Source organism: Heptranchias perlo, chromosome X (assembly GCF_035084215.1).
Source record: "Heptranchias perlo isolate sHepPer1 chromosome X, sHepPer1.hap1, whole genome shotgun sequence".
In the NCBI taxonomy this organism is placed as follows: domain Eukaryota; kingdom Metazoa; phylum Chordata; class Chondrichthyes; order Hexanchiformes; family Hexanchidae; genus Heptranchias; species Heptranchias perlo.
In genome coordinates, this window is record NC_090370.1 from 11,453,009 (window position 1) to 11,467,651 (window position 14,643).

Here is a 14,643-nt window from a genome sequence, read left to right on the forward strand (position 1 = left end):
AATTCCAGAGCGTGGGGCCTAGGTAGCTGAAGGCAAGTCCAATGGTGGGGCGAGGGGATGGGGGTTTGGGGAGAGGGTGCACAAGAGCCCAGAGTCAGAGGAACAGAGATCTCGGAGGGTTATAGGGCTGGACGGGTTACAGAGATAGGGAGGGGCAAGGCCATGGAGGGATTTAAACATAAAGATGAGAATTTTAAATTTGAGATGTTAGGGCACTGGGAGCCAATGTTGGTCAGTGAGCACAAGGGTGATAGGCGAACGGGATTTGGTGCAGGAGATGATACAGGCAGGAGAGTTTTGGGTGAGCTGAAATTTACGGAAGGTGGAGAATGGGAGGCTGGCCAGGAGAGCATTGGAATAGTCGAGGCTGGAGGTGACAAAAGGCATGGATGAGGGTTTCAGTAGCAGATGGGCTGAGGCAGGGGTGGAGGCGGGGGATGTTATGGAAATGGAAGTAAAGAAAGCAAGACTTGCATTTATATAGCGCTTTTCATGACCTCAGGACATCCCAAAGCGCTTTACAGCCAATGAAGTATTTTTGAAGTGTAGTCACTGTTTTAATGGAGGAAAGGCAGCAGCCAATTTGCGCACAGTAAGATCCCACAAACAGTAATGTGATAAATGACCAGATAATCTGTTTTTGTTTATTTATCCCTCAACCAACATCACTATTGGCCAGGACACCGGGGGATAACACACCTGCTCTTCTTGGAAATAGTGCCGTAGGATCTTTTACGTTCACCTGAGAGGGCAGAGGGGGCCTCAGTTTAACATCTCATCTGAAAGTAGGCGGTGTTTGTAATGGAGAGGATATGATGATATGAAAGATGCTGAGTTCAATTCCTGGCAGTGCTCATGTAGTTTTGATCCTTCTAAGGTGGATAAAATGAGTCCCCTTCTTCCCTGGGAGCACCAATCCAGAGTCAGAGGAATGGAAGGTGTTGGCAGGGACACAAGGCCGGAAAAAAGAACCCAGATGGGGTGGAACCAGGCCGTGGAGGCATTTGAAGGGGAGAGTAAGGATCTTGAAATTGAGTCGCAGACGTGCTGAGAGCCAAATTATTCATTTATGCACATTTTCCAAATCTTATACTGTGTAGAAGCTAAAAGTAACAGGCCCCAGAGACACAAAATTCATGCAGTCTTGTGCTTTTACTCTTGCTGCTCTTTCCTCCTGATCAGGTTAGGAAAGATGACCACCCTTTGGCAATATGGTGAGATCTTTCTCACACGAGGTTCTCGATAGTCTCTTTCTAAGTACTGCAAACTGGACTAGCACCAGTCTGCAGTAAGTCCACGCCATCAATCCCATCGTTCTCCCTTTCTCTCCGTAATTCCAATTTGATTGCAACTCCATGCTTTCCCTCCCTCGCCAACTTGAGGGTAGAACTTCCAATCGCTGACACTCATGTGAAAACACTTAACACCGGCATAAAAGTAGAATGTAGTACGAGTGTGTCAAGCGTTCGTACCTGAACATCACAGATTAGAATTATATGATGAGGACAGGTTGCATAGACTAGACTTGTATTCCCCTGAATATAGAAGATTAAGGGGTGATCTAATTGAGGTGTTTAAGATGATTAAAGGAGTTGATGGGGTAGATAGAGAGAGACTATTTCCTCTGGTGGGAGAGTCCAGAACAAGGGGGCATAACCTTAAAATTAGAGCTAGGCCGTTCAGGAGTGATGTCAGGAAGCACTTCCTCACACAAAGGGGAGTGAAAATCTGGAACTCTCCCCCAAAAAGCTGTTGAGGCTGGGGGTCAATTGAAAATTTCAAACCTGAGATTGATAGATTTTTGTTAGGCGAGGGTATTAAGGGACTTGGAACCAAGGCGGGTAAATGGAGTTAAGATACAGATCAGCCATGATCTAATTGAATGGCGGAACAGGCTCGAGGGGCTGAATGGCCTCCTCCTGTTCCTATGTTCCTAGAAGTTCTATCATTTGACGTCAAACATGTTTTTAGGTGCCAAAATGACCTTTCTAATGCATCATCGGGTGGCCATACCATGCATAGAAATATGTAGAAGTTAAAACACAGAAACAGACCATTCGGCCCAACCAGTCCACACGAGCAAATAGCTCTAATCACATTTACCCTATTCCCACATCCCTTCATCCCCTTTTCCTTCATCCACCGATCCAATCTAATCTTGAATGTTGACGTAGTTTCTGCCTCAACTACTAGGAAGTTCACTTCCAGGAACTCCTGGAAGTGAATCCCGCAGCCTCGCAACTCTCTGTGAAGAGGTTTCTCCTGCCCTCTGTTCTAAATCTCTTGCATTTAATCTTCTATCTATGGCCCCTCATTGTATACCTTTCAACTACTGGTAACACTCTGCTTCTATCTACCCTGTCCTATTCTTTCATCATTTGAAACACTTCTATTATATCTGCATTGTTCTAACAAAATAGACCCAACTTTTCAAGGCTTTTTTACCTGTGCAGTAACTCGAAGTCTGGCATTGTTGAGACATCTCATCACATTCACAGCTGCTGTAGCCCCCACTGCTGCTGCAGTATTATCTCACGTAGAACTAACACATTATTCTTTGTCTGTAGTGTAGTAGAAACTTCCCCAAACAGAAAGACCATCACAGTGTGGCAGTTAGGGTGTTCCCTTACTGGAAAAATGGAGAGCAAATCACCCTGGTTTGCTGTTGTATGAGGCCTATTGGACAATCACAGAGCAGCATTGGCGAGGAGTTGAGTGTAGGGTGCCTTCTTGTTCTCTTTCAGCTGGGGATAGGCGCGTCACACGAGGCGAGGAAAGGAGATCCTTGAAAGAGGGAGAAAAGTTTTGGTGAGTTAGAAACTAGCAAGACCGATCAAAACATTGATCAGCCTGAGGTAACCTTTTTAAACATATTCAAGCATAAGCTGATTTAAGCAGACGCAAGGAGAAACTCTTTCCACTAGCAGGAGGGTCGGTAACAAGAAAACACAGATTGAAGATAATTGGCAAAAGAACCAGAGGGGATTTGAGGAGGGTTTTTTTTACGCAGTGTGTTGTAATGATCTGGAATGCACTTCCTGAAAGGGCGGTGGAAGCAGATTCAACAGTAACTTTCAAAAGGGAATTGGATAAATACTTGAAGGGAAAATGTTGCAGGGCAATGAGGAAAGAGCAGGGGAGTGGGACTAATTGGATAGTTCTTTCAAAGAGCCGGCACAGGCACGATGGGCCCAATGGCCTCCCTCTGTGCTGGAAGATTCTGTGAGGTAGATCTTGACTTTGTGCGATGGCGTAAAATGAGTAATAGCAAGTCGGCAGCCCGTTTAACATCTCTCCCTGTTGACTTCACTGGAAATTAAAATAACGGGCTGCCGACTCGCTAGCACCCATTTTACACTATCGCACAAAGTCAAGATCCACCCCAATGATTCTGTAGTTCTTTATTGTAGCGAAGAAGAACAAATAGAACAGACAAGCAGTATTTTCATCAGGACAGTGTCCTGCATGTACAACGTAGAATATTTTAATGGTGCAACGATACATTTTGATACAAATTGCGGCATCACAGTCAAACCTTTTAAAATTTATTTGCCAAACCGTTTTCAGTAAAGACAGTGCCCCTTTAATACGCAGCTATTTGCCGCTGTTACAGACAGCGCTGTTACAGGATGCACAAACAGATGGACAGGAGCAGCTTACTACTTAAGCTTAGAAATTCCTATCGATAGTAGCAGACAGATGCTTAACATGCTTGTTTGACATTCCGTTGTCCGCTATTTTAATGTAGGCATTAACCCCTTTATTGTAAATGAGCTAAAACCTCTTGTAATACAGGAATGTATTCTCCCGTTAATGGTGGAAGCATTTCAAAAGGGAATTGCATATATACTTGAAAAGGAGAACATTTGCAGGGCTATGGGGAAAGGGCAGGGGAGTGAGACTAATTGGATAATAGCTCTTTCAAAGAGCTGGCATGGGCATGATGGGCCAAATGGCCTCCTTCTGTGCTGTAAGATACTATGATTCTATAACGGTACCTTCTAGGATTTATGCCCTTTAACCTTCACAGTGTTAACTGTGGCTCAGTGGATAGCACTCTTGCCTCTGAGTCAAAAGGTCATGGATTCAAGTCCCATTCGAGAAACTTGTAGTGCATAATCTAGGTTGACATTCCCAGTGCAGTACTGAGGGAGTGCTGCACTGCTGGGAGTGCCGTCTTTTGGGTGAGATGTTAAACCGAGGCCCCATCTGCCCTCTTAGGTGGACGTAAAAGATCCCGAGGTACTATTTTGAAGATCAGGGGAGTTCTTACCGGTGTCCTGGTCAATATTTATCCCTGAACCAACATCACTAAACACAGATTATCTGGTCATTGCTGTTTGTGGGATCTTGCCGTATGCAAATTGGCTGCTGCATTTCCTACATTACAACAGTGACTACACTTCAAAAGTACTTAATTGGCTGTAAAGCACTTTATGACATCCTGAGGTCGTTGAAGGAGCTGTATAAATGCAAGTCTTTCTTTCTCTCAAAGCTGAAGGTCCTTTTCCACACTCCATCCTTCCACCGCCCCCGCCATATACCCAATGAGAAAATCTCCTATTAACCCATTTCTCACATTTGTATCCTGTACTTTAGCCATATAAAATTTAGGAAAGAAAACAGAGATCATTTTCAGCAGCAAGCTGATAATTTTCTCCCACGTGGAAGTTCCCACCAGAGCCACTTAGTCACACCCGGAGAGATCGCAGGAGATATGTAGAATGCGTGACCTCTATTCAGCTTTTTAAAAAAAAAACAGGGACGGGAAGTTGGCTGTGATTCCTGATAGGAATGGCATCGGAACTGGCAGACGGCACTCAGCACAGCACCAAATCCGAAATAACAATCACGTTAAATCATTCTGTAAGCTTTTCGTTTGATCTCTGCAAAATTAAATGGGTTTTAATCACTCATTGTTGTTTGGGTTGCAGATTGCTCCTGAGATACATTTAAAGAGGCCACATACTAATTTTTGAGGGCTGGATTTTATTCCTTCCGTGTGTGGTGTGAAACAGAGCTCAGCGCAGAGTGTGTAAAAATGATCTTCAGTGAAGCAGATTGTGGTGCTTCCACCTGCATTCAGTTCATGGTCAGAACTTTCCTCTAAAACGGCGGTACAGTGTGGAACTGGTTTATACAGAAAGGGAACGTTTCAGGTTCGTTGTCTGGTCTGTGCTAAATTAGCTGATCTGAGTCGGGCTATTGCTAGTGAAGCTACAATTGACCTCAGTACCTCCTGGGCTGGGGAAGAGGAAATACCAGCCAGACGTCTTCTGATCCTGTTTGAAAGTGCGTGTATGTGGATGTCACATTAAGCACCTTGGGACATTTTACTACATTAAAAGCTCTATATAAATGCAAGTTGTTGTTGTTGAGGGCAGGATCGGCTCAGGTGTGAATCCCTCATGGTAGAATAGCCTGCCAACACTCACTCATATGAAGAATGGCCACTCGAGTGAGGTCTCAGGGCACAGCCAGCGCCCATGGCACTGTATCCCAGCATGAGTCAACTCCTTCAGGAGAGGAGGGGAGAAATTGTGTGTGTAAAGTGGGGGTGGAATAGAAGTGGCCCATGTACTCTGTATGACTGATGGAGATGTGAACGGTCTACTTTAACTGATGCCGGTGATCTGAGTAAATGCAGAAGCTCTACACCATCATATTGTATTGCAAAAGACAAAGCATTCCAAAGTGACTAAGGAATTCAGGAGAAACTTCTTTACCCAGAGAGTGGTGAGAATGTGGAACTCGCTACCACAAGGAGTGGTTGAGGTGAATAGTGTAGATGTATTTAAGGGGAAGCTGGATAAACACATGAGGGAGAAAGGAATAGAAGGATATGCTGATAGGGTGAGATGAAGTAGGAGGGAGGAGGCTCGTGTGGAGCATAAACACCGGCATGGACCACTTGGGCCGAATGGCCTGTTTCTGTGCTGTTAATTCCATGTAATTTGCATAAGGTTACTGCAGTGCACAGAGTGGTGGGTTGCATGTTGGGCTCTTGCTCGTGCCACTGCACTTGTGATCTTAGCTGCGCCCCTGTGGTGAAGCATTGACTGGATGTCGGGCACCTCTCCACAGGAACGGAGGGAGGATCAAAAGGAACACCTTCCATGCTACTTTGTGGCTTGTTCAGAGCAACATTCATGGGTACCAAAGGACATATCATTCACCCAATCTCCTTCCCATTGGTGGCACACAGCCCGGGGAGTTGAATTAAGTAGAGAGAAAACAGTGTTTAATTTTAAAGTAAATGTGTAGAGTGTCGTACAAGAGTGACATCTAATACATGGGCCAAGCAGCTCATTACAACAGGTCACGTTCCAATTCCCTCTCACTTCGTTGTGGACCCTCCTTTTTTCTCGCTTGCACGTCGACACGGTCTCTAGTGATGCCTTCTTGAAAGTTGCTTCTGGACCTTTTGGACCAAGCAGCACAATGCGAAACAGACCTCCTCGTGGCCCAGGATCAACTTGGGCCTTCTCTACCTGTGCAGAGGGCCGCCTTGCTGAGTGAGTTGAAGAGGTGGCCAGCCAACAGGTGCATGAGGGTTCAGCTTCGAAGGCCTCCGGAGATGAGCCGTTTCCATCACAACTGTCTTGTGTCTACTTAAAAAAAATAAAGTGACACGGCAACTTGGTTTGGGGGTTGACTATGGTTTCCTGGAGGACAGGACTAGATTGTTCTTTACCACATTTTGAAGGGTTGAACTGTAAGATAAATCATCCAATTACATAGGAACAGGAGGAGGCCATTCAGCCCCTCGAGCCTGTTCCACCATTCAATTAGATCATGGCTGATCTGTATCTTAACTCTATCTACCCGCCTTGGTTCTGTAACCCTTAATACCCTTACCTAACAAAAATCTATCAATCTCAGTTTTGAAATTTTCAATCGACTCCCAGCCTCAACAGCTTTTTGGGGGGAGAGTTCCAGATTTCCACTCCCCTTTGTGTGAAGAAGTGCTTCCTGACATCACTCCTGAACGGCCTAGCTCTAATTTTAAGGTTATTCCCCCTTGTTCTGGACTCTCCCACCAGAGGAAATAGTTTCTCTCTATCGACCCTATCAACTCATTTAATCATCTTAAACACCTTAATTAGATCACCCCTTAATCTTCTATACTCGAGGGAATACAAGTCTAGTCTATGCAACCTGTCCTCATAATTTAACCCTTTTAGCCCCGATATCATACATAATTAAATGTGACATATAATTAAACAACTAGAAAATAGACCGTTTACCCTTGTAATCGAGTGCGATGCTTTTTCTCATCAACAGGAGCAAAACGATGCACCAAATCTGACTGAAACATAAACCTATTTCAGGGAGCATGAGCTTGCAGTTTTAGTGACGTCATTTCTTATAAAAATGTTCTTATAAATACAAAACCACAATTATTTACAGCAATTGGCTGTCGAAATGGGGGGGGGGGCTAATAATTGCCCCCAAAAATGTGCGCAGGTTCAGAAACCAAATGGGATGCAGAAAGTGCCCCAGTTGCCTCAAAAGTATGGCACGGGTGAAGTTCTATGAAGCAAGGGCAAGAGTGTGCCCACAAAGGTTGGCATTGAGTGCCAGACGGTTCAGCCTCGAAAAACATGCTGGAGAGCACGTCTACTACTGGGCTTGGAGATTTTCTGGTAAGTTATCCTTCACATTATTTACTGAATAAAATATCAACAACATTCCCACGCAATAAAGACACCAAGACACATTACAAAGCAGTACCTCTCCTCATTGTCCACTTGTGTCTGCTATGCTGCTGCAATCATAGTTCAATGTCTTATTTAGCAATCGTAAAAAAATTATTTGACGCAGAGTTCTAACTTTTGTAAACCTGACTTTCACGCCTGTACAGATGATGGCTGGTCCGTCTGAAAGAGGCTGCGTTGTCTTATTTGAGGAAGAAGAGAAGGAAAAAGCAAAGGAAGAGGAGGGGAATGGATATCGCTGGTGTTGCACACCCAACACGTGAGATAATCCTGGACCCACAACTCTGTAGCTGGATCTCCCACAGATCCATCTAAACATAACAATGGACATTGATTGTCATGTTTGGTGACTTCCTCAAAGTCTATGTTCACCCAGTGATTGAATGTTGTAACTCTGTTTGGCAGGCTGCAGAGAAACCATGGGAATGAAAATCCAGCACACACTGGCCATCACTATGGTGGGCATGCAGCAGGAGGACTGCAAACTGGCCGCAACCTGGATTCGACAGGTTTCCGACCTGTGCCTGGGAGTTTCTTGTGGCCTTTATTTAGAGCGGGGGGAACTGGGCCGGGCCGGGCCCGGCCAGGGACCTACGAATTCCCACATCCCCGGCCTCTCGGAGGCTCAGCAGATTCTCAGCGGTAAAGGGAGGCATACTGGCCTCAGGTATGGCCCGTGTGGGGCTTACCTTGGGGGTCCAGGCCTGGAATGTGGCCTGGAACCCTTGAAGATTGGTAAGAAAATGACGATTATTTCAGCTCCCTTACAAAAGGGGTCAATGGACATCTGGAGATTCTCTCCGAAAGCTCCCCCCACCCCGAGCTGGGGGCAGGGGAAAGAGAGGGAGACGGTGACGAGACGGGGGTCTGGGGAGAGAGTGACAGGTACTGGATATCGGGAGATTGGGGCTCGGGTGGAGAAGAGAGGGAAACTTGGGACTGGGGATCAGGAGGATTGGAGCTTGGGCGGGGGATGGGGAAGAGGGGAATGGGGTGGGCATGGGGTCCAGCATTTCCTGCAGAGTCAGGAGAAGCAACATGGTGAGTGGGAGGGGCAGTGAGAGAGGAACAGTCAGTAAAGGGGTGAGTGGGAGAGGCAGTGAGATAGGAGCAGTCAGTAAAGGGGTGAGTGGGAGAGGCAGTGAGATAGGAGCAGTCAGTAAAGGGGTGAGTGAACCCAGGGGACCTTACTGTGGATAAAGATTATTTCCACTGGTGGGCAAATGGGGAACAAGGGGACGGAGACTGAGGATTGTCACAGCGCTCAGGGAGCTGTACGCCCTGATTTTACATGGCAAGCTCCAACTCCTGCCACTCACGCCAGGCTGGGTGAAGGAGGGGAGCAGCACACAGCACAGCAGCAGCTATAGTTCTCTGGGCTCCTTTTTCCGGTCAACAAAGCCCCCGGCCCCCACAGAACCTCGGGCCTGACTCCCCCGTCTCACCCGTCGGCTCCTCGCTCGGGATCTCAGTGCCCAAGCTTCAATCATCAGCGTGGGGAACAGTTGGACAGTGGGGTTTGTAGGGGGCAGAGACCGGCTCTCCTGGTGGCCAGGATTATCTTTCTAAATTATTTTTGAGTAACATATTTGTAATCGTGTTTTGAAGAGTATCTCACTCCTCCAGGTATTCTTTTGTAATTAAATGTTTAGAACGACAGCGAGATGGATTAAATATCTTTTTGAAAAATGTAATGCGGTGAATGGATTTGTTTTGTATCTGTGGTGTACATCAATGCTGACATCGCCTGCTTAGAAAGTCAAATTAGCTGTAGTTCTGGGTTGTTGTCTTGTTAGGTCCAGGTGTAAATTGTCTTTGGAGTAGGTGATTAAATCTGGATCCCATGTGCTATAAAGTAGCACAGTACTGTACAGTATGTCAGAGTAGCACACACTACACTCTTAGATACTTCCCTTTTTTGTTTGATTTGGAGGAGTAAGAAGAGGGAAAAGTGAGTTTGTAAAGTAAGATCATCCAGAACAGGCTGAGCTAAAGTAACTCGGGCCTAGTAGCCCAATAAGCCCACTCTTTGAAAGAGAATCCAGAGAGAGGGAGATGGAAGCAGAAACCTCAACAAGAATGCTGGAGTTGCACTCTGTAGTTTGAAAGAAAAATACTGATTTATCTGTGATTTTGTTACAACTAAACAATTATTGACTTCATGACTGTGGTGTAGGGTCTGACAAAGGGGAACAGCTAAAAGATGGGGTTGGGGGAGACTGTCCTGGTGGCTGGGATTTTAATGATATAAATCCTACAGAGGCAGATGTGTCCATGACTAAACCCATTGATACGCTTTCATTGCCACCATTTACTTTACTAATGGTGATGATAAATCTGACAATTCAATGATTTAATTCAAAATTAAAGTAGTTATTTTGCCTCAGCCGAACCTATGCTGCCGATTCACTTGAGAAAAACAATTACTACCAGCTTCAGTGCCTTTTGTTGCAAAAGAAAATCTTTCTTTTCAAAGAAAAGCAAAAATAATAGTTGTTTTAAGCCCTGACAATAGTCTTGGCTGTAACTTTTGTACTCCCCACTCTTAAACTGCACAGTTTGTGTGCCAGAACACATTGGGCACCAATTAGATAAATTACTAGAACATTCACATGAATTATTAAATTAATTTGTATTTCTTTGTGGACGTGAATGGAAAGCCAACATGATTGATTTGTAAGCAACAGATAGCTATGGTGAAAGAATACAACATTCGCAGACACTATGAAGCAAACATGGTGAGAAATATGATAAGGTCACAGGAAAGTTCCGTAGAGATAAATTTTCTGAATTAGCACCGTCGTTTAAAATGCAGAAAACAATGTTTGCTAATGCTCGCAGGGTAAGTGATGCTGCTGTTAAGATACAGCTGTGTGATTGCCCTTGAAATAGATGCGTTGTCAAAACCAGTTGTTGTTTCTGAGGGAGAATTTTTGAAGAACTGTAAGCTAGAACCTCCAGAAATAGCGGGATGGAAATTCAAGCCTGGGCTCACCTTTTTATTAATTCTCAGGATGTGGGCGTCACTGGCGAGGCCGGCATTTATTGCCCATCCCTAATTGCCCTTGAGAAGGTGGTGGTGAGCCGCCTTCTTGAACCGCTGCAGTCCGTGTGGTGAAGGTTCTCCCACAGTGCTGTTAGGAAGGGAGCTCCAGGATTTTGACCCAGCGACGATGAAGGAACGGCGATATATTTCCAAGTCGGGATGGTGTGTGACTTGGAGGGGAACGTGCAGGTGGTGTTGTTCCCATGTGCCTGCTGCTCTTGTCCTTCTAGGTGGTAGAGGTCGCGGGTTTGGGAGGTGCTGTCGAAGAAGCCTTGGCGAGTTGTGGGCCATGAGGAGCTGGAGTGATCCTCCAGGCCCCACCAGGAAACCTCGGGCCTCCACTGCCCAGGGCTTCCCCTATCCACCCCCGTGATCGCCTCTGGAACCACCACACCGCCGCCCCCCCCCCCCCCCCCCCCCCAACCGACTTATTTTTGCTGGGATTAAATGGCTGCAGGCAATTACATATTGTTCCATTTTGTGGCTGTGTGTTCAAAACAGACCTTCAAGTTAGACTGGAATTTTGTCTCTGGTAAGCTGAATTCATTCCTTTAACTCCCAAGAAAGTCCAATGTGTTCTCTTTTGAGTCAGGGAATTCTTTTAGAAGTTAAATTTTAATACTAAGGGTTGGTTTTAGGGTGTTGGAAAGCCTAAAAGCCCAGAGTGCCTGAAGAACCTCAAAATTAATTATTATTAGTTGTGGGTTCAAGGCCCACTCCAGATACTTGAGCACATAATCTAGGCTGACACTTAAGTACAGTACTGAGGGAGTGCTGCACTGTCAGAGGTGCCGTCTTTCAGATGAGAAGTTAAACTGAGGCCCGTCTGCCTTCTCAGGTGGGCATAAAAGATCCAACGGTACTATTTCGAAGAAGAGCAGGGGAGTTCTGCAGGTACAGCAAGCAATGAGGAAGGCAAATGGCATGTTGGACTTTATTGCAAGGGGGTTGGAGTACAAGAGTAAGGAAGTCTTGTTACAATTATACAGGGCTTTGGTGAGACCTCACCTGGAGTACTGCATACGGTTTTGATCACCTTATCTAAGGAAGGATATACTTGCCTTGGAGGAGGTGCAACGAAGGTTCACTAGATTGATTCCTGGGATGAGAGGGTTGTCCTATGAGGAGAGATTGAGTAGAATGGGCCTATACTTTCTGGAGTTTAGAAGAATGAGAGGTGATTTCGTTGAAACATATAAGATTCTGCTAGCTCGATGGTTAATTTTAAATCTGAGATTGATAGATTTTTGTTAACCAAAGTTATTAAGGGATATGGGGCTAAGGCAGAGTTATGGAGTTAGGTCACAGATCAGCCATGATCTCGCTGAATGGCGGAACCATTCAGCGAGATAAGCATAATTTAATAGGACAAAGTCAGCATGGCTTTATGAAGGGGAAGTCATGTCTGACAAATTTGCTTGAGTTCTTTGAGGACATAACGTACAGGGTGGATAAAGGGGAACCAGTGGACGTAGTGTATTTAGACTTCCAGAAGGCATTCGACAAGGTGCCACATAAAAGATTATTACTTAAGATAAAAAATCACGGGATTGGGGGTAATATTCTGGCATGGGTGGAGGATTGGTTATCGAACAGGAGGCAGAGAGTTGGGATAAATGGTTCATTCTCAGACTGGCAACCTGTAACCAGTGGTGTTCCACAGGGGTCGGTGCTGGGTCCCCAACTCTTTACAATCTATATTAACGATTTGGAGGAGGGGACCGAGTGCAACATATCAAAATTTGCAGATGATACAAAGATGGGAGGGAAAGTAGAGAGCGAGGAGGACATAAAAAACCTGCAAGGGGATATAGACAGGCTGGGTGAGTGGGCGGAGATTTGGCAGATGCAATACAATATTGGAAAATGTGAGGTTATGCACTTTGGCAGGAAAAATCAGAGAGCAAGTTATTTTCTTAATGGCGAGAGACTGGAAAATACTGCAGTACAAAGGGATCTGGGGGTCCGAGTGCAAGAAAATCAAAAAGTTAGTATGCAGGTGCAGCAGGTGATCAAGAAGGCCAACGGAATGTTGGCTTTTATTGCTAGGGGGATAGAATATAAAAACAGGGAGGTATTGCTGCAGTTATATAAGGTATTGGTGAGACCGCACCTGGAATGCTGCATACAGTTTTGGTCTCCATACTTAAGAAAAGACATACTTGCTCTCGAGGCAGTACAAAGAAGGTTCACTCGGTTAATCCTGGGGATGAGGGGGTGGACATATGAGGAGAGGTTGAGTAGATTGGGACTCTACTCATTGGCGTTCAGAAGAATGAGAGGCGATCTTATTGAAACATATAAGATTGTGAAGGGGCTTGATCGGGTGGATGCAGTAAGGATGTTCCCAAAGATGGATGAAACTAGAACGAGGGGGCATAATCTTAGAATAAGGGGCTGCTCTTTCAAAACTGAGATGAGGAGAAACTTCTTCACTCAGAGGGTGATAGGTCTGTGGAATTTGCTGCCCCAGGAAGCTGTGGAAGCTACATCATTAAATAAATTTAAAACAGAAATAGACAGTTTCCTAGAAGTAAAGGGAATTAGGGGTTATGGGGAGCAGGCAGGAAATTGGACATGAAGCTGAGTTTGGATCGGTCAATGCCCTGTGGGTGGCGGAGAGGGCCCAGGGGCTGAGTGGCCGGGTCCTGCTCCTACTTCTTGTGTTCTTTAGATTTGTGGTTGGGATCAGATCAGCCATGATCTTATTGAATGGCGGAGCAGGCTCGAGGGGCCGATTGGCCTACTCCTGCTCCTATTTCTTATGTTCTTATGTTAACAGGCTAGAGGGGCTAAATGGCCTATTCCTGTTCCTATTTTCCTATATACACCACACATGTAATTGTACATGTACCATGTTGCCTTTTATGCTATTCCTGCTTCTCGGTGCTGTTTCATTTGTTCTCCTCCACGGTTATGATTTGCTTGTCTCCCCATGCTACGCACCATTTCCCTGGCAAAGACATTCTTGATTCAACTTCTTGGAGGCCTGCGAGAGTGGCCAAGGGTGATTTCTGCTTTTGCCTCCCTACCTGTGGACAAGCATCTAACCCGCAAGCTGTGCCTCGCTAAAATTGTACGGTCAAGGTCAGGATATGTACCATATTGAGAAATCATTGGGCACAAGCACATGGTAGAGCGGTACTGTTAATGCTGCCAACCTTAACAGCGTGAAAGCCAGGCTTTGCTAAAAGAAGCCTGTGAAAATTTTCTGATGGGTTTTTACTGGAAACTGAAAAGAACTAGTGGGTGAGTTCAAACAAGTTAGTTCATGGCTTCCAACGAAGAGACAAAATGATTGTATACTCTTTGTTTTCACAGCTATCAGATCCATGTGAAGTGACAGCAGATGTGGGGGAACTTGAGACCACCAGTGGTGAGGGAGTACAAACAGGAGAGAGCGAAGAGGCCAAGATTGACCCAGGAGACAACAAGACTGGCTGGGCCCCACCAGAAGCTGCAGGCGCCCAGGGTCCTTCTAGGGACACAAGTTTCACAAGTGCTTCTAGTCTTTGCGAATTCCCAAGGTCTGTTGAGATGGAATGCTTATTCCCATCTGGCGAAGGTAAGGGAAATTGTTTTCACTGCTGTTTATATGTTATACAGCCCTCAGATTGGCAATTGGCCTCTTGGTTTCAGCTGATGTTTGTGTTGGCGTCGAGAACCAACAAGGATTGCAGAACTGGACCAAAATTAGTGTTAAAAAAAAATCCTTGCATGAAGCCAAGCTTGTCTCCAGTTAAAGATAAGCTTGTGCCAACCTTCCTGGCAGTAGTCCACCTCCGCGATGAGCCAGTGATGCTGTGATGGGAACTTTGTGCACAGCAGAACCCATAACAAGCTACATGCAATGCTGAGGCATCAATCAAATTCTCTGCT

General features: G+C 45.5%; 1 protein-coding gene across 3 annotated transcripts in view; it reads left to right on the top strand.

Moving 5' to 3' along the window:
- LOC137307273 (rho guanine nucleotide exchange factor 25-like) overlaps positions 1-14,643 on the top strand; it is a 279,817-nt gene that overhangs the window by 4,575 nt on the left and 260,599 nt on the right. For all 3 annotated transcript variants that reach the window (XM_067976714.1, XM_067976716.1, XM_067976715.1), the window contains exon 2: positions 14,086-14,329. In XM_067976714.1, the coding sequence (XP_067832815.1) occupies positions 14,086-14,329 (244 nt within the window). The remainder of the gene's footprint in view (positions 1-14,085; positions 14,330-14,643) is intronic.